The 25,796-nt window shown below is 47.8% G+C and overlaps 2 protein-coding genes across 2 annotated transcripts in view; one reads left to right on the top strand and one right to left on the bottom strand.

The window, feature by feature from the left end:
* The window catches only part of wdfy4 (WDFY family member 4), a 49,234-nt gene extending 24,843 nt beyond the window's left edge, over positions 1-24,391 (top strand). Inside the window, exons 39-64 of the mRNA XM_084470577.1 lie at positions 115-245; positions 429-620; positions 730-839; positions 3,866-3,943; positions 4,212-4,403; positions 4,847-4,922; positions 5,035-5,240; positions 7,597-7,745; positions 8,032-8,146; positions 8,266-8,351; positions 8,492-8,554; positions 12,507-12,549; positions 12,716-12,835; positions 13,162-13,279; positions 13,398-13,516; positions 15,006-15,156; positions 15,475-15,566; positions 16,978-17,196; positions 17,774-17,894; positions 19,421-19,578; positions 20,064-20,222; positions 20,478-20,657; positions 21,305-21,487; positions 22,143-22,242; positions 23,202-23,331; positions 23,813-24,391. Of these exons, the coding sequence (XP_084326703.1) occupies positions 115-245; positions 429-620; positions 730-839; positions 3,866-3,943; positions 4,212-4,403; positions 4,847-4,922; positions 5,035-5,240; positions 7,597-7,745; positions 8,032-8,146; positions 8,266-8,351; positions 8,492-8,554; positions 12,507-12,549; positions 12,716-12,835; positions 13,162-13,279; positions 13,398-13,516; positions 15,006-15,156; positions 15,475-15,566; positions 16,978-17,196; positions 17,774-17,894; positions 19,421-19,578; positions 20,064-20,222; positions 20,478-20,657; positions 21,305-21,487; positions 22,143-22,242; positions 23,202-23,331; positions 23,813-23,876 (3,355 nt within the window). The 3' untranslated portion in view covers positions 23,877-24,391. The remainder of the gene's footprint in view (positions 1-114; positions 246-428; positions 621-729; positions 840-3,865; positions 3,944-4,211; positions 4,404-4,846; positions 4,923-5,034; positions 5,241-7,596; positions 7,746-8,031; positions 8,147-8,265; positions 8,352-8,491; positions 8,555-12,506; positions 12,550-12,715; positions 12,836-13,161; positions 13,280-13,397; positions 13,517-15,005; positions 15,157-15,474; positions 15,567-16,977; positions 17,197-17,773; positions 17,895-19,420; positions 19,579-20,063; positions 20,223-20,477; positions 20,658-21,304; positions 21,488-22,142; positions 22,243-23,201; positions 23,332-23,812) is intronic.
* On the bottom strand, positions 8,574-10,499 carry lrrc18a (leucine rich repeat containing 18a). Its single transcript, XM_084470578.1, has one exon. It carries the CDS (start codon positions 9,584-9,586, stop codon positions 8,804-8,806), a length of 783 nt encoding a protein of 260 aa, XP_084326704.1. The 5' UTR covers positions 9,587-10,499; the 3' UTR covers positions 8,574-8,803.
* Positions 24,392-25,796: the final 1,405 nt, after the last annotated feature.

Raw genomic sequence — 25,796 nt, 5'->3', positions numbered from 1 at the left:
AGTCATTTATTTATCTCATCAGCATCTTATTAAGTCATGGCTTTGTGTGTGTGTGTGTGTGTGTGTGTGTGCGTGTGCGCATGTGTGCGCGGTTGTGTGTCCCATGTGTTCCAGCTACCCCGAAGGTTTCGGCTACGAGGTACAGAACAGACACAAGAGGAGACGCAGACTGTTTTCACAGGTGTTTCATTTTAAAAGCAAACACGCTGCAGCTCTCCTCGGCCAGCGGGCCGAGTCTGACCCAGGTATAATGGCCTGTATGGGAGGGATTGTTTTAATGCTTCGACTTGACTCATTTGCCCGTGTAATAATTCCATTTAATATCATCAGCTCATTTGGGAACCAAGGCCATGATGATGGTGATGATGGTGATGATGATGATGGTGTGTGTATGTGTGTGTGTGTGTTTGCGCGTGTGCATTTTCCAGCTGGACGCGCTCTTCTGCGGTTGGTGCAGACCTGCTGGTCTAAGGTCATGACGGAGAGGCAACACTTCCTAGAGGAGGCCTACAAGATCGAGATCTCGGCCAATCAGACGACGGGGACGGAGCCCGCCGGCATTGGTGACGTCAGCCCCCTGTGGGAGGAGACTATGAACAAAGCCTGGCAGATTTACACGGGTCAGAGCGATAACGAGGGCCGACATGGTGCTCATGCACAGCTCTGACTGGGTCAACTGTGAGCGATGGGTGTTAAACGTTTAACGGTGGAGGTTTGTTTCAATGTTAGATTCTGAGAGGAGGAAGCTGACCAGCGGCCACCAGAAGAAGCAGGGGCTGATCAGCACCGCCGTCCGCTCCGTGCTGGGCCTGCTGGGCCGAGAGGCGGCCTCGGTACAGGTAATACACGCAGGCCAACACACACAAACGCGCACACGCACGTGTGTTTGTGAGTGTGTGTGTGTCTGTGTTTGAATGCTTGTGTGTGTATGGTTGTTTTACGGGGACCGGGCACGCAACAACTTGTGCAGATGTTGCACACTAGTTTTCCCCTTGATGCAGTGCGAGGTCATTACGTCCTCCCACACCCCCCTTCCCAGTGGCTCCCAGCGTTTCCTCCCAAAGTCACCCTGTTTGTTGTCATTGTCGTGTGTGTGTGTGTGTGTGTGTGTGTTTGTGTTTGTGTGAGTGTGTGTACATTGTGTGCCCTGCAGGCTACCCAGTCCCTCGTAGGGCTGTTTGATTATTTCTTTAAATGGATTTGGATTATCACAGACGATTGCCCCTGAGTGGGCAGAGTAATTGATATCTGTTGGGCCCATCCAGTACGAGAGGAAAAGGGAAAAAAAAAGAGTCCCGCCCTGCTACAGCACACTGTTTGCTGCTGAAGGTTAAAGATGCGTTTATTGTTGTTTTTCTCCCCCCCCCTCCCACCCGGAACACGTGGCCCACATCATTAGTTCCCCCACAACGCTTAAGACGTTGAGCCATCTGGAGCAGGGTGCGGGGACATATTACTCAGGCACACAGGCATGAAATTACCACGGCTGTGTGTCTGTCTCACCCTCCACAAAGTGTGGGGACTCTCTTGGTGTGTGTGTGTGTGTGTGTGTGTGTGTGTGTGTGTGTGTGTGTGTGTGTGTGTGTGTGTGTGTGTGTGTGTGTGTGTGTGTGTGTGTGTGTGTGTGTGTGTGTGTGTGTGTGTCGCCCGCTGCACTCTAGAAATCAAGTTGGCAATTACAGTGGTACCAATCTGATGAAAACATGATTCATTTGATGTTGTTCTTTATCATATCAGTATTTGACAGGCTCTCGGTGAGGGTGATGAATGGTTTCCTTCTTTTTCTTCTTCTTCTTCCTCTTCCTCTTCTTCTTCCTCTTCTTCTCCTGTCTGAAACGCAAACCGAGAGAGCGAGAGGGATACGACGGTTTTAGCTTTTCTAAGACCTCGGAACAAGCTCTGTTCTCTCCCAGGAGTTGAACTTGCTCAATATACAAAGTCCCTGTGCACGTCTAGTTGGTTAGTCAGAATTGGTTGGTTAGGCCAGAATTTTCATTTAGTATAGACTCTGAGAAAAAAAAAGAAAGTTACACAACACATAATTAATATTTTCAAATCATCCCCTAATCTCGCAAGTCAAATGAGGACAAGACGGGTCTCGGGTACCAGTGTACCGATGATGCGTCACACGGCACTGCTTAAACCTGGTGGGTCTGGGATCAGACGGTGGGCCAACAGGCAGCAGCCAAAGCCCCAGCCTCGTAGGTAATGAACGTGAAGTAGATGGAGACGAATAGACCGACTCCACCGCCGCAGCACAGCATCCGCCGCGATGCTTCCCCCAGATTTATTTCATCAGCCCAATACCGTTTGCATAATCATATCTGTGTCCTCATATTAGAAAGATAATTAACAGCACTAATGATCACGTTAAGTTCATTACACATTCACTGCCAGCCCAGAATGAAGTTGACATTATGTTGCCTTATCATCAAAGGTGGCGCGCGGTTGGGAAGTCATTAAAATGGAAATGAGTGTGATGTTCTGATGGTAATTGCAGACGGCGAAGAGATGAGTTGTGTATTTAATGCGCTGTTGAAAAGGGAAGACAATGGGGCTCCTATCTGCTAAACGGGGTAATTAATGCTATATATTACTTATGTTTTTCCTAAATGAAGGAATGAAATTAGGAGGAGCAGGATGACGCTGCCGCAGACGACTTTGTCTTATCTGTCGCAACGCCGATCCTGCAAACGTCATTATTTCTTATTCTCTTCTGTCTGAACTATTTTCCCGTAACCCCCCCCACCACTCTCAAATTACTCTGTGCTGTTTGTTTTCTCCTGCTCAACGTAACTTGTCATTTCGACGAGCAGCCAGGCGTCGAGGGGAAACAGATTTCACTCTCCAAAGGGTTCTCCAGAAGTTTCTACGGTCAACTTTTGTTTCCCTCTCGCACAGATTCACTCAAACCCACATCACGTTGGCCTCAAGCCATTTCTGCTTCTGAATCATTTTACCCCCCCCCCCCCCTTAAATTCAGTTACTTTATATTTATTATCTTGTAACCCCCAAAACACATCATTAGCATCTGTAAATAAAAAAGGAATCACGTCTATAAACGGAATCAGCGGCAGCCCGATTCCAGTCAATTAGGCGTGTTTCCTGGGTCAGCCGTAAGACGGGCCGCATGGTGTTTGACTAGTCTCTGAGTGAGGACTGCTGTGATGATCGGCTTAATGAAGCTGTAAACGTGCCCGGTATGAGCCCGGTGTGTGCGCTCAACGTTCGCATCCTGCAGTGTCAACCACCGCCTTGTTTATTTATTTATTTCATTTTTAATCAATAGGACACGGACACACACACACACTCACACACACACACACACACACACACACACGCGCACACTCGGGCACATTCTCTTATCACATACACACACACCTCGCTCCTCGCACACCTTGCCCTCAACTGCGGCTTACCTCAGTGATATTAATGTTTATGTTAATCGGATCAGAACAGACAAATGATTGCATTTCCGGACAGGGTTATTGTGTGAGTGTAGCCAATAGCTTATTTTGCCCAGTGAATGCAATTTAGAGCAGATGTAATTGTGTACAAACGTATTGTAATCATATGAGGAGGAAAACAATACCGTCAGGGAATATGATGGCCGGTGTTGTGTGTGGGTGTGTAGGGGTGTGGGTCTGTGTGTGCGTGTGCATCTGTAGGTTGGTGTGTGTGTGTGTGTGTGTGTGTGTGTGTGTGTGTGTGTGTGTGTGTGTGTGTGTGTGTGTGTGTGTGTGTGTGTGTGTGTGTGTGTGTGTGTGTGTGTGAGTGAATGTTTTGCCAGCAGAGGGGTGAGAGGGTCAAGGTTTGCCCCATCTTTTCATTTTGGACCAACCATTTTTTTTTGTCTCTTCCATAGGAGTTCATGTCCTGCATGGAGTCTCACCAACTGAGGGGCCACAGCATGTTTGAGAGCATGGAGGCCAACTACAAACAGGTTGGACATAAAACCAATACACAGCAAAAACACTAAAAAGAGAGCATAACGTGATAAAAATGTTCATACTAGTTAATATCGTATTTTTATTATTATTACATTATATAGATTCATACTATTCTCCTAGTGAAAGTCCATCATAATGATTGCTCTGAATTCCACTTCAGATTGAGTGAAAGAGATAAAACCACTTGATATGACAACCACAACCACCCCGTCCTTGTCTCCATCTCTGTCCCCGCCACAATGCCGGCTCCCTGCTGTCCAGCTGTGCGCCAGCGAGTGGGAGCGCACCAGCTCCAGGTGGCTCCAGGTGGAGGAGGAGCTGCTCCGGGAGAGGGGCCTCTTCGGGCCGGGCCCCGGGGTGCTGCTGAACAGGGGCTGGGTGCAGGACGAGGCCGAGGGGCCCAACCGCACCCGGCCGCGCATCCGCAGGATGGCCCAGAGACGCTCCAAGCGGGTGGGGACTTATTAGAAACTGACTGGAGTGAGAATGTTGTGGCATTAAAGGAGCATCCTCAGGAGCTCCTTTATATTCACATTTACATTAAGGGCATTTGGTGTTTTTATCCAAAGCGACTTACAATATGTACAGTTGTCAGAAGAGGGTGAAACAATATATCTCTGTCGGTGCAGTAAGGATGTTCATAGAACCAAGTGCAAAGCACTAACCGTCGCTAGGTTAACCCATTCCCCGTACACAACAATGATAGCTAAGATAAGATGCTACACAACTAAGTACTACAACTAAGTACGACTTAATATTAGTATTATGAGCATTGTGGAACCACATCATTTGAGTGAATCATGGCCTTTCTAATGTTCAACACTTACTGCATAACATTTAAAGTGTGCAGCACCACTCTCTATACGTTAATACCATGTGACACATTTTAATGACAGGTGCCAGGGACTAATCGTCTTCACTCAAACTCCCGATTGGCTGAAGAGAACCAAAACGGACCGGAATCTGCGTTAGGTAAATATTCAGTAAACCACCAGTTCACACCACTGCCCTCCATCCAAGCCCTCAATGCAAAGTGGAGTGGCTCGGAGGAACACATGTCTCTGCTCTGCTCCTGGTCATCCAGAGACCAGGATCCTGTTGGAGGGCGCGGCGGATCCAGAGGAGGAGGCAGGCCATGACCCCGACCACCTGACCTTCTTCCCCTCGCTGACCGAGACGCCCACCGCGGCCGGGGACTCGGCGGAGACGTGCGACGCATCGCCCTGCTCCCTCACACACGCCTGCGCCGACATGCACACCGTCCTGCAGGAGCTGGACTCTGGAGAGGAGGTGAGGGGGGGGGGGGTTTAACCCAGGCTGCACAACACTTTTGGACACCAATCAGTTGATCGGGTCAAATTATTAGGCCTCCAAACATGTTGTCTTGTCTGGGAGCACAGCACACGTTTGAACCCTGACACATTCCGTCTTAACGACCTAGTGAAAAGAAGTTGAGAAAGCGAGGACGGTGAAATCATTTCAACATGCTTGACATTACGGTTACATCACAGCCCCATGTCGTTTTTTTTTTACGACATTCACAATCAGCCCAAAAACACTGGGAGTTTGAATTGGTGTACTCAGGACTCAAATAACAACAACCAACAAAGCCATAACACCAAAGCGCCAAGACCGACCTAGCCCATAGTTCGGCCTTGGTGGCTCTTTGGGGGGGGGTGTTCGTATCTCCCAGTGCTGCCATCGTGAGCTCATCTTTCCTCATTAGCGGTGTGCGCTAGCCGCGGGTGAGCGTAGCAGCAGCAGCAGCAGCTTCCTCTCTTGGCTAGCGGCGCGCATTGTGCACGGAGAACACGTGTTGACGGAGTCTCTCTCTCTCTCTCTCTCTCTCTCTCTCTCTCTCTCTCTCTCTCTCTCTCTCTCTCTCTCTCTCTCTCTCTCTCTCTCTCTCTCTCTCTCTCTCTCTCTCTCTCCCCCCCTTCTCCGCATCGCACAAGGCAACCAGCCGCGGCTTTTAATGTTACTGACAGAAGTATTAATAAAAACAGTAGGAGGCGACGCAACACCGTAGCCCGGCGCTCGCTAAGCGAGGCGGCGTGATGCGTGAGCGCTTTCTATCCTGTTGCCTTCGTAGCGGTTCAGCGGAGGTGTCCTGCTGAGCGCTCTGTCAAATGAACACAGTCATTAGCACTGAAAAATGTACACACGCACGCGCACACACACACAGACGCACACACACAATCTCGCGCACACACACACACACACACACACCAGACACACACACACACACACACACACACCAGACACACACACACACACACACAGTAGTAGTAAAACACCCACGCATAATTAGCTCTCCGGCGCCGATAGTGTGATTATGATGGTAATGTGTGTGGGGAGAAATCAATGGGCTGACATTAGGCTCGGAGTCAATAAGAGTCTTCGTCTCTCCTCATCTCCTTCTTCCCATCATCAGCTAAATCACCCTCAGACTGATATCCGCCTCTCTGGCCAGCACCAGCCCCGGGGAGGTGGAGAGATAAGGAGATGGCCACCGCTGCTGTATGCATTTAATCCATCTATTAATAAAAATAACATAATAACCACATCATTTGTCATTTTTTGGGGCGGGAGGAAAAAAATAATTTAATATCGGATTTTAAATGTTTCTGTAGCCCGGGGGTGCATTTTGAGTGTTTGGTTCACGTGTCCGTCTGGATTCGTAGAGCTCTTCTTTTTTCTCCACAATGCGTTACATCACATGGTATCAGTCACACGTCCCCGTCCCCGTCCCTACCCCACCTACCCCTCCGCCTCTCCCCTTCAGACAAGAGGTTCAGATCACTTAGCGGGTTTCCCATTGTGTGCGAGGCAGTGATTAATTCCCTTAATAACGGCCAGACCCCTCTCCTCTCAGCTCGACTGAGCCACTCTGCGGCCGGCGAAGGGTGGTGTGGCTCTGATTAGATTAGTATAAATTGTGTGTTGCCCTGCGGGGTGGGGTGGGGGGGGGGTGTTGAGACCCCATATGGTTTTGTTTAGTATTTTTGGGGATCCTACCCCCCCTCAGAGGGAACACATGGGGTCGAGTCTGGGGGGGGTGGTAAGGGCAGCAGAGGGGTGCAGCCAGGTGCACATGCTCATTGTGAAGGGGGGGAGCGGGGGGACAATGGAGTCAGCCATACAGGATCAGCGTGTGTCAGCTGTTCAGCAGAGACTCACGTGTCCGTTTTGGCACCCAACGTCTGGACGGCACCCAGGTTTATTTTATTTATTTATTTTTTTTTTTCTGGGCCGTCAGGAACAGGAGAAAGAGAAGGGGGGGGGGTTTGTAGTGGGGGGGGGGGGGGGGGTCGTAGGTTTTCGATTATTCTCCATCAATCAGCCCCAGATAATGAATTGTTCAACGGTGTCTATTTAATAATGATTAGAATATGTGATTAAAATGATCAATCAACCCCGAGTGCCATCGCTGCCACGCTGGTCCCGCGAGAGAATCCTGCTGATGTGTACATACAGGGTCCCTCTCGCCCTCCCTCTCTCACTGTGTGTGTGTGTGTGTGTGTGTGTGTGTGTGTGTGTGTGTGTGTGTGTGTGTGTGTGTGTGTGTGTGTGTGTGTGTGTGTGTGTGTGTGTGTGTGTGTGTGTGTGTGTGTGTGTGTGTGTGTGTGTCTTCTCCCCCGGCTAGGTGAAGGCCAAGCACTGTGTGTTGGTGGTGAGTGGCCACAGGCTCACAGAGGGCGTGCTGCTCTTTGGGAAGGAGAGCATGTACCTGTGTGAGTCCTTCACCCTGGGCCCAGCAGGGGACGTCTGCTGCAGGAAGCACCACCCCAGCAGGTACGGCCCTGGAGCCGCCGGCATGCTGATGCGGAGCACGGAGGAAGTGTAACACCATGTAACGTGTGGGATACCGCCATAATTGACCATTGACCTATTTAATCATTTGGCTAAAATGCGTGCAGGTGAATTTTACCAAAAGCGTTCTGGATTGAACCCAGAACCTTTTGGTTCTAGGATGACAATCTCCTGACCCTCATCCTAATAATAATAATATTTGTAACCATTCTATATTATATTTCTCTCTCCCTCTCCCACTCTCTCTCTCTCTCTCCCTCCCCCTCAGTGTAAAAGATTCCTTCATCTCCACCATGCTCAGTGGGGAGCCTCCGCCGGGGAGCTGCCGGCGCTGGCCCTACGCCGACGTGAAGGACGCCCGCTTCATGCACTACCTCCTGGAGGTCTGACCCCATGACACAGCTCCCCGCCCTGCCAGATGCACCGATACACGTAGAGTGGCACAGTCCAATTGCATTAGCAGATCATCAGAGTGGGTTTCACCCCCGTGTCTCGTCCTCAGGGCAACGCTCTGGAGATCCTCATCAGGGACGGACACTCTGCCTTCCTGGTCTTCCTGAACCGAGATCACGTATCCGCGTATAAAAGGTACTAAAACGTACCCTTACGTATAACCCTTATTGTTTTATGACGGCTAATCTCACCATGAGTCCCCCGCCCCTGAATACTGTCTTCTCTCTCTCTCTCTCTCTCTCGCTCTCACTCTATCTCGCTCTATCTCTTTGCAGGTTGTGTTTAGTCGTGCCGTCATTAAAAGGCCAGGGGATAGCTGAGGTCATCGCCAACGCCAGGTACATTATGATGTCATTATAAAACAACATAATTAAAAAAGCAGCAATATGCTTACAATTGTTTTTTTTTATTTTTTTATTTTTCCTTTTCTTTAAAACACATAAAAGTAATGTGTGGCAAGTGACCAGTTAACATGTAAATGTGTCGAGGAGAGCCCTATTACATAATTGGGTGACCATCATTGTCACGTCAGTACCATTTTAAAAAGGACAGAAAGTTACAGACTCTTGGGTCTGTCAGAGCTTCTGTCACCCTCTCATCCTCCACGCATCCTGATTGGCCGCGGCGACCGAGTTGGGCGTGATCAGCCCCGAGTAGATCCTATTCCTCTTCTCCGCCGACACACCTCTTCCGTCCCCTCTCGTGTTCCTCTTGTTCGGGTCCCTCTCCTGCTTGCAACGGTGGCGACAGGCCTTACACAGGCTGCTCTCCGGGGCCAGGTACAGCGCCCTGGCCCTGGTCTCCGGCGCCCCGCCGCCGGCCCCGTCCCCGCGGCCGTGCGAACACGGGTTCCGCTTGGCGTTCAGCCTCACGACGCCCGCGAGGAACTCGGGCAGCTCGGTGAAGAGGTTGTCAAACAGCCCCACGTCCTGCAGGGCGGTCAGGGCGGCCAGGCTAGGGGGCAGGCGGTCCAGGCGGTTCAGCCCCAGATTGAGGCTCTGCAGGCAGGTGAGCGCGCCCAGGGCGGCGGGCAGCCCCCCGGACCTCAGCTGGTTGTTGGAGACGTTGAGGTGGGTCAGCCCCACCAGCTGGCCCAGGGACTCTGGCAGAGCCTCCAGCTTGTTGCTGTGCAGGTCCAGTCGGCTGAGCGACGTCAGGTCACCGACGCACTCCGGAAGCGTCTGCAGCAGGTTGCGGCTCAGGTCCAGCTCGTCCACGTCGGCCATCTTGAGGAGGCACTTGGGGAACGTGGCGATGCCCAGGTTACTGAGGTCCACCCTCCGGCGGCCCTCTGCCGTGACCTTCAGCGCCTGCTTGGCCATCTTCAAGGTCACCGTCTTCCCCTTGGCCACGGTGCGCTTGACCCCCATGCTGCAGGGAGACACACAGGGCAGCTGTGATTTACCACTTCCCACCCAGCAGCGCACCTTTCTCTGACAATAGCCCACCAGAGGCTGATTCAGGGTAATTTATGTAATCTTCACCGCAATGGACTAATATTGAACATCAGTGTGTGTGTGTGTGTGTGTGTGTGTGTGTGTGTGTGTGTGTGTGTGTGTGTGTGTGTGTGTGTGTGTGTGTGTGTGTGTGTGTGTGTGTGTGTGTGTGTGTGTGTGTGTGTGTGTGTGTGTGAGAGATGTTATTTACACAGATACAAGGGATCATGTATGGCCTAAGGCATAAGGGGAAAGTGTTCTCTCTGGGGAATGGGGGCTTCAATAGTGTATTGTTTTTTCTGTGTGTATGTTCATATGAATGTGTGTGTGGGTGTGTGTTGTCTCTACCCCTGCCTGCTCACCCAGTGTTGCCCATGGGGGTATTTAAGAGCATGGCTCTCTAATTAAGGCTAATGCCGGGGAACAATAGGAGAGAGTGGAAACGCAGGGAAGTACAGCAGGAAAACACTAAACAAATGAGTGCTGATGCTGCTGCTGCCTCGCCAGTCAACTGACTGAGCTGTTTGTCTCTCTCCCTCTCTCTCCTCTCTCTATCTCTCTCTCCCTTTCTCTCTATCTCTCTTTCTCCCTCTCTATCTCTCTCTCTTTGTCTCTCAAGCAACCGCAAGGGTATGTGTCTCTCTCCTTCACTCTCTCACACCTTCTCTCTCTGGCTCTCTCTCTCAACCCACCCGAGCGTATGTGTGTCTATCCCTCTCCTTCTCTCGCTCCGACAGCACCTCTGCCTGCCAGCCGGTTCACCTACATGCGTTTGTTTGGCTGTAGCGCGTGAGCCTGAAACGAGTCAAATAAGGACTTTGATAAATGATACGCACGAGTGTGTGACGAGAGCCGGTCCCCCTCTCCTCTTTCCAGTCTCAAAGAGCAAGGTGTGTGTGTGTGTGTGTGTGTGTGTGTGTGTGTGTGTGTGTGTGTGTGTGTGTGTGTGTGTGTGTGTGTGTGTGTGTGTGTGTGTGTGTGTGTGTGTGTGTGTGTGTGTGTGTGTGTGTGTGTTCTACACCCCAAGGCCCTCTCTCGCCTCATTCATCATCCCGGGGATGAGAGAGGTTATCCGCTGCCGCTTGTTCCCATTATAACCTCCTATAGAAAACTATTGCATGGAATTATTACCCGCAATTAGATAACATACACTGAGCCAAATACAATGATTGATTTAGTGTAGTTTTACAAAATAATTTGGTTGGGAGTTATTGGGGTTAGAAATTGGATACACTTCACGAGACCCATATAGTTTCCAGGTGTAGTCTATGAATGTGTCAGGGCAATTTTCAGGGCAACATCTGGCTGTTTTATGTTGAATTATATTTGGTCATGTTGTGTCTCCTAGTATTACTTTCACCTCGATCTAAAACAAATCAAAGGACTTCTTATCAGTTAGGGTCTGGATGATTTGGTAGATATTTGATCATTAATTTAAGTACATTTTTTACTTACTTGTCACTCTTCTGTTGATATTGTGATCCAAAAGCTTGTTACCTTCCTTGTTTTTAACCTGGCAGTGGCTTCAGTTTCCGTGAGGTTTAGGCCATTCTGTTTAGGCCATTCTGGACAGAATCGCTCAGCACATTATGCCAAACACTGTTGTTTCAAAGTCGACTCCGGCTTTTCCTTAGGCCAAGGAAAAAATAGCATTCGGTCAGCATTTTAAACCGGTTCTTATTGGCTATCTCTGCGTCCACCTTTTAACTAACAGTGGCTTTTATTGTTTTAAGTTCACCGCAAAATGCAGGAGTTGTAACAAGCTGCTTTAATCTAGCACTTTCCCGCAAGTAGAACTCCTTCCAAACAGGGGCAGCCAAGCTTGCTCTTGTTTAAGACTGTTACTTAGCAACTGGTGTGCTTGGTGCCAGAACTTAATTGCCAAGTTACCGGCCCACAGAGAGGGGAACAAGGAGATTTCAGCAGCAATCTCTTCTTAATTTATATTAAATAAGTTTAGATAGTTCTTTCATTAGTAAAACGTGTAATGAAATGAAAATGCATTGCTATTCTAGGAAGGAACATTTTTGTTTACATTTGAATAGGGAAATAAAGCTATATATTTTTTTGGGGTTGGGGTGCATTTTTACTGTCCTTTATTTTAATTATTTAACGTTACCTAAACAAATATTCTGATTGGTTGGGAAACGTAAAGGTAAAATCGACTTACAAATAACTATAAATAATTATTTTTTAATCATTATAAATTTCCCGAAATTTACGGAATGTAAATGAGGGATCAAAAAAATTGTCATCTGTTCACGAGAAACTATAGTCCCTCCTTTTCCGAACGTATTTCCATGACAGAGATGACATCGACGGCATCCAACTGTTTCCCCATGCAGCCTATAGATGGCGCCATGGGCTTTAATCTGTGGTGTCCCTGCCTGCGAGTCATGCGGGAGCCTCTTGACGCTGGAGCCTCCTCGCTGCCGCTGTAACGGTTCTCCCAGCTGTGTACACACCACATGGATTCCCTGAACTTTTTCACTTCACCTCTGCTCTGCTCTGGTCTGAGTGGCTGGATGCAAACCCATGAAACCCAGCATTCCAGGACTGGTTGCTATGCAACCCAACAGTCAAAACATGGACATGGCATTTTGTTTTGTTCGAATCCCTTTCTGTTTGTTTTACTGATTCATTTTTTCCTTTTTGTTTGCATGCGTGGACATGGCATTTTATTCTGCTATTTCCTTCTGTAAATTTTTTAATTATTTGTAGGCCTATTTGTTTGTGTTTTGTGTCTAACATTTTTTTTATAGTGAATCACTTGTGGTATTTTAATTTAGCATTTAAATGCAGAACAAGTGAACACATTTACTCCTGCTAATTAAAATGTTTGGGTTTGCACCAGGAAAAGCCCTGCGGTCAGAAAGAAGGAAATGCTAAAATGGCAGGTAAAATACCCTTCTAAAATACCCCTATTTATATTGCTTTTTTTCTCACTGAAATTTCAAACATCATTCCACAGCCGTATTGTCAGTAGCTGGCCACCTAATTAACTGCAGCTTTAAAAAAAATGTTTTAACTGTTTTCAATGTTTGTTTGCGGCCCCTCCACCAGAGAGGGGACATCAGTAACTTTGAGTACCTGATGCATCTGAACACGCTGGCTGGAAGGACCTACAACGACATGATGCAGTACCCGGTCTTCCCCTGGGTCCTAGCTGACTACCTGTCAGAGGTGAGCCCCACCACCTCCTCCAATCAGCCCCACAGCAGAGGAGATCCATCCAGGAAACCCTGTGAAACCACCGCACGTATACGCCAACACAGCCCTTCCACGATGTTAAAACGCATGCAAGCTTAATTGGCAATTAAAGGGCTTATGGACTAGAGGGGCCTTGTAATGTGGGCCTGTGAAACCCTTTGAGATTTGGACTGTGATTAAGACCTAAACAAATACAATGGAACTGACTGACTGATAGCTGTGTACTAAACTGCAGAATTCCCCACCATTAATGCAGAAATCGATGAATCTCTTTATTTTTGTCTTCCTGGCCTCAAAAGACTCTCGATCTCTCCAACCCGGCGACATTCCGTGATCTGTCCAAGCCAATGGGAGCCCAGACAGAGAAGAGGCGGGAGATGTTTGTCCAGAGATACGAAGAAATGGAGAACAGCAATGGTATACCCTCTACTCTCAGACACTTGCTTTCATGACTTTGTACAATATTCACACTTTTATATTTACAGTGAGTTTCCGGACCCTCCTGTCATATACCCTCCTTCAATCTTTTATATAGAGGACAAAGGTGATCTGTTGGCCCGCTGCCACTACTGCACCCACTACTCCTCGGCCATCATCGTGGCCTCCTTCCTTGTCAGGATGGAGCCGTTCTCCAACACCTTCCAAACCCTTCAGGTGAGGCAGTGAACACGACACGCTCCGTGACCAAACTGACAAACAGTCGAAGGGATAAGTGTTTTTCTATTGTTTTTAATTATTGTTTTTGTTTCCTGAACCAGACAGGCTTTTTTGTCAATGCTGCATTGGACTTGTGGTGTGTAGCTAGCTTTTTTTAGTCGGCAGCGCTGGCAGTTAGAGGCCATTTTGTGGCTGGGGAGTGACCACAGTGGGTGTGACCAAAAGGAAAACTAAAGATAAAAAATGCCCCTAAGCACTTTCTGCCTTACTGACCTATTTTTTTTTACGACAATAACTTTTGTTTTCGCACTTGCTTTTAATTGTTTTTCTTTCTAATAATATCACAGCATTTCTACTCTACTGAATGCTACCAGCAGTATTAACTTGATATTTTAATTTTGGTACAGATCTTTATACATATTAGATTTGTCTTTAAAAAGCAAAAAGCAAGAGGGAATATGTATTGACAACCATTGGTGTAATCTCAATTTAAAGCAAATATATTTAATGTACAGAGGCTCCCACATGCACACACACACACACACACACACACACACACACACACACACACACACACACACACACACACACACACACACACACACGCAACCACACTCAACCACACTCAACCACACTCAACGACATACGTGTCCAAGTAGCTACACAAACTGATCAATAGGTCTTTTTGTTGTTGAATGTAATCATTATAATAATAAAACCTAATATAGTTTTGGGAAGAAAACTGAATTAAAGAGGGATTTCAATATCTATGCAAATAATTAAGAGATGCATATAAAGCGTTTAAAAGAATCATCTTGCAGAAGTTACCAATTTGCAATCCACTATCCAATTGATTATAATAAAAAAGCATGCATATTTGATAGTCAGAATAAAGCAATAACTGTGTTAGTTTTGCGATTCCCGTGTCTTTTCCTTCTCAGAAGCATAGAAAGGGGAACGCAGTAATATCCATAACCAGATTTGCATCTCTTAACAGAATCTACTCTGTGTATATATAGTATTTCCATTCATTGAGGTAATTGTTTTACTCCCAAATTACATTCTCCCTCATGAGATTTCCGTCGTGGATTATACATTGTTTTTTGGGTGCGAAAGATGAAATGCTTCTTTGCAACACAGGACAAATATGCCTTCCTTACATAATATGCATAAACTAAAAGGCGTAAAAAGACTAAAGATGGCGACACACTGTTGCTAGACGCCACTGGATGAATGTTTATGATGCCGTCTTTGGGCTCTCCATGGTGATGATGATCATGATGTGATGATGATGGTGACGTTGATGATGACGATGATGATGATGATGGTGATGTTGATGGTGACGATGATGATGATGATGATGATGTTGATGGTGACGATGATGATGATGGTGATGTTGATGGTGACGATGATGATGATGTTGATGGTGACGATGATGTTGATGATGTTGATGATGATGATGATGATGGTGATGTGTGGTCCCCAGGGAGGGTTGGACATCCCGGAGCGGATGTTCCACAGCGTGCGTTGGGAGTGGGAGTCGGCCTCCCAGGACAACATGGGTGACGTCCGGGAGCTTATCCCAGAGTTCTACTACCTGCCAGACTTCCTGACCAACTCCAACAACATCCAGCTGGGTCAGACGCTACACACGCACACACACACACACACACACACACACACACACACACACACACACACACACACACACACACACACACACACACACACATTCACAAAATAATAAATGTTGGATTTTAGAAGTTAACTGTTTAACAAAGCTGTCAATGGAATGAGTTATAATAATTAGTAAGTAATAAAGTAAGTCTGTTTGTTTGTGTGTGTCTGTGTCTGTGATTGGATGTATGCTGTATCTGTCTGTCTGTGTGTTTGTGTCTGTGTGTTTGTGTCTGTCTGTCTGTCTACTGTGTGTGTGTGTGTGTGTGTGTTTACAGGCTGCATGGAGGACGGCACTGCTCTGGGAGACGTGGTGTTGCCCCCGTGGGCTAAAGACGACCCCCACGAGTTCATCAGGGCCCACCGAGAGGTCTGTACCCCACCCAACACCCACCAACACCACCCAACACCCACCAACACCACCCAACACCACCCAACACTGTGGCTCGGACTCAACGCATAGTAATGACCACCAGACAGACAGGCTTGTCTCCGCCCTGTTGAGACAGCAGCCCACCCCCCCTCCCCCAGTCACAGACAGCCTGTATACACCCTGGTTATGGGTACCAAATCAAGCCTATTCATGACCTCTTTGAAAGGGACCTCGCTCTGACTTGCAACGGGAGAATTAGCTTCTCAGAGCCACTGACTGTCTCTATAGAGAACGGGGAGCTCGTCTGGAAGTCAAGGGAGAGGGTTTGTACGTCCGTGCTTTAGCTGCCAGTTGTTGCTGAGAGAACAACAAGACCATTCAAGACAAGGGAAAGGCAACTCGATTTATTTTCTTCGGTTTCTGGTTTAACAAGCTCAATGTTGTCCTTTTGTTATAAATACCCCCCCTATACACATACACACACACACACACACACACACACACACACACACACACGTGTTGTGTAATTGTCTTTTTGTGTCTTTTTGATTGCTTGTTTGGTTCTCATATCAGAACCAGGCTTATGTTATTTGTGTGTTCTGTGCCACCCTGGGCTCTTATATTGGTTATCAGTCTGTAATCTACTGAACTACTCATACCACCACCCGTTATCACAAAATTAGCCCTTTTCAACTTTTTTCTCTCCGTCTCTCTCATACGCAGATTAACACAGGACAATATGCACCAGTTATGAGCCCAATATGTTGTTGTTGCTTGGGTTTTATTCCTCCTAATCTTTGTGTTATTTGAGTATGAAGTTATTAAGGTCGGGCTTAAGGATAGTAGCGGTTATAATGGCCACTTTTCCTTCACTTACCTCCCCAAATGATTCTTTGATTCAAACATGCAGGTGTAAGCTCATAACACAGCTGCCTAAACTTCCAGCCCCCCAGGACTTTTTTAAATGGACTTTTGGCCACGAGATCATACACTGCCGACAATAACGGGATCGGTGGCTACGTGTGCTCACACGAAAAGTTCTTCATTTTTTTCCTGTTTCTGTTCTTTTTTTTTTCCATGAGTTATGGTTTACGTATCTCGGTTTTAATAACAGATGGAGCGCTGGTTTCAAACTATATGCAGCTGATGGAAGGGGTTCGAGTTGAACTTCAAACAGTGATTGGAGTGGCAGCGGCCTCAGCTCTCTCTCTCTCTCTCTCTCTCTCTCTCTCTCTCTCTCTCTCTCTCTCTCTCTCTCTCTCTCTCTCTCTCTCTCTCTCTCTCTCTCTCTCTCTCGCTTTCGCTCTCTCTCTCTCTCATCTTCTCTCCCCATCTTCTCTCACTCTTGTGTCACTCACTATCTCTCTTGTCTCTTTCTCTCGGCCTCTTGTCTCCCACCCCGCCCCAGGCGTTGGAGAGCGACTACGTCAGCGCCCACCTCCACCTGTGGATCGACCTGATCTTCGGCCACCGTCAGCAGGGCCCGGCGGCAGTGGAGAGCCTCAACACCTTCCACCCTTACTTCTACGCCCAGCGGAGGACCAGGGGGCAGGAGGCCCCGCTGGATCCCGTCGTCAAGAGCACCATGCTGGGATACGTCAGTAACTTCGGCCAGGTGCCCAAGCAGGTAGAGGAGGCCTCTCGTTCAGCCTGTGGGAGGGGGGCCACTGTCTGTCTACAGTCTGTGGGACATGTAGTTGATGGTTGGGTCCGCTGATACAGAGATCGCTGACCTATCAGCTATAGGGTTTGTACATCAGAATGCATCATGGGATTTTTTTGTAGGCGACACTTTTTGTGATTCTGAGAGAGTTGTAGTATTCTGAAATCCTAAATCAACGTCAATATATATATACACGATACTATACTATGCTATAATATACTATTCTTCTGAAGTGGGGGAGTGACGTCACAATGTACAAGACGTATAGACGTTTGATGAGGCATTTTATGATACTTTTTTATTCCACTACTTGATGGGGTTAAATCGATTTGTTGCAATTTGGGGTCACACTCATTTTGCTGAATTAAAATCCAAGAGGTGCAGGGGTTCGATCCTCTGTGTCGTCAGCCTGCCTTCATGCAGCCTAACCCCGCCGTGCTCCTGAAGGACACGTGTCTGTAATCACTGGGGTGCTGTGGACCAGAGCGTCTGCCAAACGCCTCAATGGTAAATACTGTAAGTCATCCCTCAACCTCCCCAGCTCTTCAGCAAGCCCCACCCGCCCCGCTGCGTGTCCAAGAAGGAGACGTCTCCGCCGGCCCACCCGCCTCCCTTCTTCTTCAGCCCCGAGAAGCTCAAGACCCCCGCCCAGCCGTTCAAAGGTAAACAAGACGACGGGGGGAGGGTATACAGCAGCGCGCACACACGTACGCACACACGTACGCACACACGTACGCACACACGTACGCACACACGTACGCACACACGTACGCACACACGTACGCACACACGTACGCACACACACAGGGGTCTGGAAATTAAAACAACCTTTTTTTAAAAAGGGCCGGTCTAATTAAAGTGAATTACAACAGCGTATTGCCTAATGAAGGGGCTTTCCCTTGCTGAGAGAGTTTTGGTGCAAATTCAGTCGAATCCATTAGGGTCAGTCTCTTTTTTCTTTTTTATAGTATTTTAGTAAGTGTTCTATTTCAAACAAATGACATTACTCTCACACACACACACATACATAGGCATGCACACACACACACACACACACACACACACACACACACACACACACACACACACACACACACACACACACACACACACACACACACACACACACACACACACACACACACACACACACACACACACGAAAATATACAAATGTCGTTCTTCAAGTCTTCCGGGAGCCATTTAAAAACGGGACACTGAATTTGTCCACACATGAATTTAATGTAAGGGTTTAGGTGGAGGTGTGTGTGTGTGTGTGTGTGCTGGGTGTTATGGAACACAGTACAATATGGAGATGACTGGCGCGCTGAGCTCTACTTAATAATCTCAATATCCCTGAAGACCCACTGAGCGAGAGGTGATGAATCTGTGCATGCTCGGGGAGAGATTCCTGCATATTACATTTCCTATTAAATCTTTTGACTGTCTGATCTGATCAATAAGCAGATGGAGATGAATAGGAAAGGGGGTGTGGTGGCGGGGAGTAGAGGCTGCGGCAGCGATGGGGACATAATGATTTCTGTCCCTTTTCTGCGTGAATAGGTCAATTACAGGTGCAATTACAGTCTCGCACACAAACATGCACATACTGTACACACACAAACACACACACACACAGACACACAATTCTGCTGTCCAGAATGTTAGTGTCCCCTAAGGCCACGTCTGTGTGTGTGTGTGTGTGTGTGTGTGTGTGTGTGTGTGTGTGTGTGTGTGTGTGTGTGTGTGTGTGTGTGTGTGTGTGTGTGTGTGTGTGTGTGTGTGTGTGGGGGGGATCTCTGTTTAATTGCCATTTTTTGGTGGTCAATTTAATGAAATCCTCCTCCTCCCAAGTTTCTCTGGGCCGAGCTTCCAAACACTTTAACGTGATGCTTTTGAAGAGCAATTACTTCTATTTGAGCAGGTAAGTTTATTCAGGCGGTGTGAAGGGGGAATGAGGACACACTCCCCCCCCCCCCACCCCCACCCGTCCCGCCTCTACGGCTCTTCATCTCTTCGCTTCACAAAGCTTTTTCACACCGCAACTTTTTTAATGGCCGAATTCCTAATTCCCCCCTTTTTACATGACAAATCCACAACAATGCACAAAACGCACAAAAACTTTAGCGGCACTCTGTATCATCTGTACATTAGTGTATATATGTTTGACTTTAGTCCCCGTCCGCAGAGTTGCAGAAGGGCCCAGTAGGGCAGATGGTGTGTCTGGAGAAGGAGGTGCTGGTGCTGGACAGGAAGCGCCTGCTGGTGTGTCCTCTCTGGAGCTGCTGCTTCAGCTGGGGCTTCCCCGACAACAGCTGCGCCTTCGGCAACTACGCCACGGATAAGGTGCACTGGGGCACGGGGCTCCGTAACGAGGGTTAGGACGGTTCCCACTCAGAGGGGTACCCTGCTGGGACTAGGGTCGGGGCAGTGTGCACGTACGTCACAACGACGTGCATCAGGAGGTATCCGTATGCAACGTCCTCTTGGTAGATGGTGTGGAAACTTTACGAGGTTAATACAGAATATTCCTGTTTTTTTTTCTCTGTGTTTATGTGGGGAAAGGGGAACTGTTTGTTGGCATCACAACGACATCGTCTCATTAGGAGATTTTTTTTAAATAATAATATTGGTATTGTCGTACAGTAGCTTATCAATTGCAGCACCGATAATGTCGTCGATAATGACATTTTCACATCAATGCATCCCGAATTATTCCCAGACAGATAGAGACAGATCGTTCTTATGACTGTGTGTGTGTGTGTGTGTGTGTGTGTGTGTGTGTGTGTGTGTGTGTGTGTGTGTGTGTGTGTGTGTGTGCCTCTCTCCAGACCTTTGCAGTGTGTGAACGTCTGTGTGACTGGGGGGAGACGCTTTGTGCCGCCTGCCCTGACCCCGGCACGCTGGTCACCGCGGGAACCAGCACGGTGGTGTGTGTGTGGGACCTGGGGCTCGCCAGGGACAAGCTCACACACATGAAGCTGCGGCAGGTGGGTCTCTCTCTTTGCGCGCGTGTGTGTGTGTGTGTGTGGACAATTCAATTTACAAAAGACTTTGACTTGGAGTGTGTGTGTATGTGTGTGTACAAACTTGTATGATGCCTAAGCAAGTACATTTGAGCTGTACGTGTGTGTGGACAAACTCTCTCACAAGAAGCTTCAGCAGGCACGCACGCACGTGCGTGTGTGTGTGTGCGTGTGTGTGTTCACACCTCATCACTCTACACTCTCTGCGTTGGTGTGCAGCCTCTGTACGGCCACACGGCTGCGGTCACGTGTCTGGCCGTGTCGCGGGGCTACGGGGTGATCGTCAGCGGGTCCCGCGACCGCACCGCCATCCTGTGGGACCTGGCGGAGCTGGGCTACGTGGCCCAGCTGGCGGGCCACGCCGCCGCCGTCTCGGCGCTCGCCATCAACGAGCTCACGGTGAGCCCCGCCCTCGCTCCCTCACGCCCTCTCTACCGCTCGCTCCCTCTTCTTGGGCTCGTGCTCTCTCTACCGCTCGCTCTCTCTCGCGCGTGCTCGTGCTCTCTCTACCGCTCGCTCCCTCCATCAGGCTCATGCTCTCTCTACCGCTCGCTCCCTCTCTTGGGCTCGTGCTCTCTCTACCGCTTGCTCCCTCTATCAGGCTCATGCTCGCTCTACCGCTTGTCTTCCACTCAGTCGTCACTCACTTCTCGCACACTCTTCTCTCTCCTGTCGTCTCTTATAGCTTTCCTTTTCTCTCTCTATTATTCTTTTTCTATGTTATTTGTACGCTCTCTCCTTCTCTCACTCTATCTTCACTCCCTCGCTCTCGGTCTCTCTCTTATACTCTTACTGCGCTCCATGTCTTTGTCTCTCTCTCTTTCTCCATCACACTCCACCTATCTTGCTTCTGATTGCGACGATGACGACAATAATTGTGATATGATTTAAAAAAATATTGAATCATTTCACAAGCGCATCAAGGGGTTGTGTGGTTGCGTGTGTATTGGCGCGTGTCAATGAATCAAACCCCACGTCAATCTGCAGCCAAATGCATACATCCACTCACGCCCGCCCGTGTCCCCCCCCCCCCCCCCCCCCTCCAGGGGGAGATAGCCTCCTGCGCCGGGGCGGTGCTCTACCTGTGGACCATGCAGGGCCAGCTGCTGTCCCACGTGGACACGTCCTGCCGGCCCCTGGGGGACATCCTGTGTGTGGGCTTCACGCAGAGACAGGAGTGGGACGCCCGGAACGCCGTCATCACAGGCAGCGCCGATGGCGTTGTGCGGGTGCGCGCGCGTGTGTGTGTGTGTGTGTGTGTGCGTGTGCGTGTGTGTGTGTGTCTCTCTCTGTGTGAGTGTGTGTGCTTGGCAAGGCCCCTTGGTTGTCTTAGGAGGAGGTTGTTAAGTTTGTCCTGGATCCTGTTTTTGCTGAACGAATCCATTTCCCCTCTCAGCAGAGATCGGTGCCACCGCGTCCGAACACTGACCTCATTATATTTGTATTAGTCTTTCAGGTCCCAGTTTGAATGTCCAACGAGATATAAATAGCAGCGTATGGATTGTGGAGATATGAATGTGTGCACTCATGCAGTGTGTGTGTGTGTGTGTGTGTGTGCGTGCACATGTGTGTGTGCGCGTGTGCATGCACCTGCGTGCAACACCACAGTTTATATCATAAAATAAGTATGCACCTATGCGTCAAACACGAAATGCTTACAAACGGCATTATTGTCTATATTATTAACTTGAGATGTATTGTGTGTGTGTGTGTGTGTGTGTGTGTGTGTGTGTGTGTGTGTGTGTGTGTGTGTGTGTGTGTGTGTGTGTGTGTGTGTGTGTGTGTGTGTGTGTGTGGGCTCACATGTCCACGTGTGTGTGCATGATCAGGCGTGTTGTGCTATATCTTAATTTCCCTACTTGCTGTTGTGTGTCCCTCATACAGATGTGGAGGACAGAATACACAACAACACAATTACCGGGTCCTGGTGAGGCGTGTGTGTGCCCGGGGCCAGACCTCCACCCTCCGCAGACGGATGGAGCCGGTAATACCCAGCCCAGCACACACAGCCTCGTGGTGCACGCACCGCCACCCGCCTGGACACACACACACACACACACGTGCGCACGCGCAGCATACACGTGTTTCATTTATTGTTTTTGTAGTTAACAATAGTGCATTCATACTAGATGGGGAAAGCTGTTTTTTAATAAAAGGGGGCCGTGTTTTTACGTGAAATCCATAATCCATCACTGTGTCATTGGGTTTATTTAGAAGCGCTAAGTATATCAACACGGGAGGTTTGTTCTTTGGCCGTCTCTGACGACTTTTAGTTGTTGTTGTTGTGGCGGTGCTAGATGGATCTTTTTAATGCTTGCAACATCCCTCGCTAGCATTAGGGCTAGCAGGAATTATGCTGTTATAAAGTTATTAAACATAGAGGCAGTAAACACTGATGAGTAATTCTGCTGACGTGTGTGTGTTTGCGATTGTGCACTTGTGTGTGTGTGTGTGTGTGTGTGTGTGTGTGCAAGTGTGCACTTGTGTGTGTGTGTGTGTGTGTGTGTGTGTGTGTGTGTAATTTAGAAAGCAATAATACCCAGATCCAATTTGGCATACATTGGTTACAGCCCCACGTCACCTCACCAGAGTATTACACTTGGCAAATTACATTGGGACGCGTGGTTTGCGCAACACCGCCGCCTGTATATTGGAAGGATTTTTCTCTCTTAAACTGGCGGGCTGACCAACTGATAAACACGTTTAATTGGCATAATTGTGGAGCGTTTCCGGGGGTAGGGGAAACTTTTGCCTCTGTAACGGGGCAGGGGTCACATTTGACGTCTGCCGACTTGAAATGCTAATCTGTGACAGAAGTGGATGTGTGTGTTCGTGTCTGGGTGTACTTCTGTCTGTGTCTGTGTGCAGCTGTGTCTGTGTGATTCTCTATGTGTGTGTGTGAGTGTGTCCCTAAGTCCCTAAGCTCTGTTCTTGGTTCCCCAGTGTGTTGCCCGGGCCAGAGAGGCGGCTGGAGCAGACATCTGGTGCTGTGTCGCGAGCTCAACCGCAGTCAGACTCTGACGAGACGCCGAAACAAACCCAACCCGGCCATCACCGCCCTGGCCATGTCCAGGTACACGCATCATCACTCGCTCCTAATACTTATACTTATACTAATACTTAGTTAGATCTGCTGATGGAAGAGGCATATAACATAACAAGAGAGGCAGAGGCAGGCACATTAAGGTGAATTCATCAAGCCAAGGCAAAGACTGATCTCGGTGTGATCCATGTTATTTTACTGTGTTATTTGATAGTTGTTCATTAATGAAGTCGTTCATATATATTTTTTGCAAAGATATATATATATTGCTAATATTCCATTGATTTTCCGTTCCTGTTTTAACTCTTTTGCTCTTGAATTTCTCTGCCGGGAATAAAAAGGTTTTATCTTAGTATTTTTTATTCATTTTCCATTTTTCCTGTGAATTTGAGTGACTTAAATAATTCAGTTTGAACGGTTGTTTAAAATGTTTTGAAAGACTGTAATGATTATGATGGTGATTGTGGTCATTATGATGATCATTATTGTGGTTATAATTAACTTGATGCAGGAGCCACGCCACCCTGTTGGCCGGGGACGCGTGGGGGAGGGTCTTCACCTGGATCTGCTCGTGAGAGGATGAAGACTCTCTGATCCGTCTGCCCTTATCAAACTCCCCCCTCCCCCCCCCCTATTCTCGCCACGCGCCGAGCGAGAGGAGATACCTCCCCGCTAATCATCACAATATCAGTGTTCTCAGAACCTCAGGATCGTGTGCGTGTGTTTTGTGTGCGTGTGCGTGTGTTTTGTGTGCGTGTGTGTGGGTGTGTTTTGTGTGGGTGTATGCGTGTGTTGTCCAATGAGGGCTTTTATATTATTATATTGTTTTATATTGGGTACATTAAAATGTGAATCCCTGAAACGATGCTGTGCAATCAGGGCTTTGAAGCAGAGGATATTATGTAATATTAAGCACAGTATATGTTCTATGCACAGATAACAAGAACAATATAGAATATCTGTAATGTCTTATTTTTAATTCTTAAATGAAAAGTTGATCACACAAGTATTGTGCTCATGTTGATATTTAATTCTGTTTATATATTTGTAAATAATGGAATTAAAAAAATTGTAATAAATCTTGATTGGACTTGACTTAATCAGCTTAAGTGACTCAAGTGTAACAGATTTGTTCAACAGTTAAATCATTTGACTTAAATCTGGGTTCTCCTGAAACAGACTTTGATGAAGCTAACATAGTAACATAGTAACATTGTCCAGTCTGGCCGAGAAACCCTCTCCTATGATAACACATGGCCCATATTCAGACAGCTGGCTAGCATGTGACGCTCACTCACTGCGTACTTCTACACAATCACTCTCTGTTTTTATCACAGACTTAGCATAGTTAGCATAACCTATGATACATTATCGTCACAGTTTCGTCTCATGACCTCCCCATTCATTATGTTTTTCCTATATACTTCTCCTTTCTAAATTCTTCAGAAAACCACAGAACGCTCAGCTAAATGTACTACTCTCCGTATAAGGCTTGTACATCACAACCTCACACGTCGCACTGACGCCTGCCTTTTGGAACAAAGCATTGGGATGCTAGTTATTGTGTTGGTGGCAATGTTTTTTTGGTCATTGATAATTAATCGTGAAATGAGTTGTCATTATGGGAAGACATTGTTGTGTTTGCCACGTCTTGCTTGTTTCTCATGCGAGACATTGCAAAAAACACTTTTTTAATAGCCTAGGTTAATTTAGGACTTAACAGTACTACAACTCTCTTGAGTCCTCTCAAATGGAAGGGGTGTCACCAACAACAAATCCCATGATGCATTCTGATGTACAAGTTCGATAGGGACTACAAATAACCAAGTAATTGCTGATCCTGGGGCTGCATTATCTTATTTTTCCTCTTCTGAAATCCTGACCGTTCCTGGACAAAAGGCCTCTGTGTCTTGGCATAACTTGGCATGATAGGTTTAGCTTGTAGTTGTCATCACATGTGACTCACATGTGGCACAAGAGATTCAAGAGACATCAGGGGAAATGTTTATGCCCTCCAGCTCTTGTTCTCTGCAACATGTTTTTCCTTTTAGTCTTGGGAGGTCATTTGTAGTAAATCAACTTTTTATGAAATGTGCTTCAAACTACTCGTTGCCTTTTGTTGTTGATGTTTCACAAACATGTCTTTAACAGGTCCGCCCCCCCTACTCCACCCCCCTCCCTCCCCCCTGTTTTCTGTGCGGTATTTCTGACCACACAAAACAACCCAAATCCCTCCGAAACTAAATCAAACATGATCCCGTAATCATCGCCGTTGCCGTGGGTAACACATTCTTGTGGCCTTTATGAAGACAAGCATCCACTTCCTCCCTTTTTTCCTTTTCCCGCCCCTTGCTTATCTTGTTAACCGCTTACCGAATGAAGTCCAAACACTCATCTGTGCATCTATATGAGTAAATACGAGGCGGGATAGTTTGGCATTAAGTCATCTGAAGCCGCTCTCTCTCTCTTTATGTGCACCGTTGCTCGCTCTCTCA

This window comes from Micromesistius poutassou (assembly GCF_964030765.1).
Source record: "Micromesistius poutassou genome assembly, chromosome: 7".
Taxonomy (NCBI): Eukaryota; Metazoa; Chordata; class Actinopteri; order Gadiformes; family Gadidae; genus Micromesistius; species Micromesistius poutassou.
This window is presented reverse-complemented; position numbering and strand designations above follow the sequence as displayed.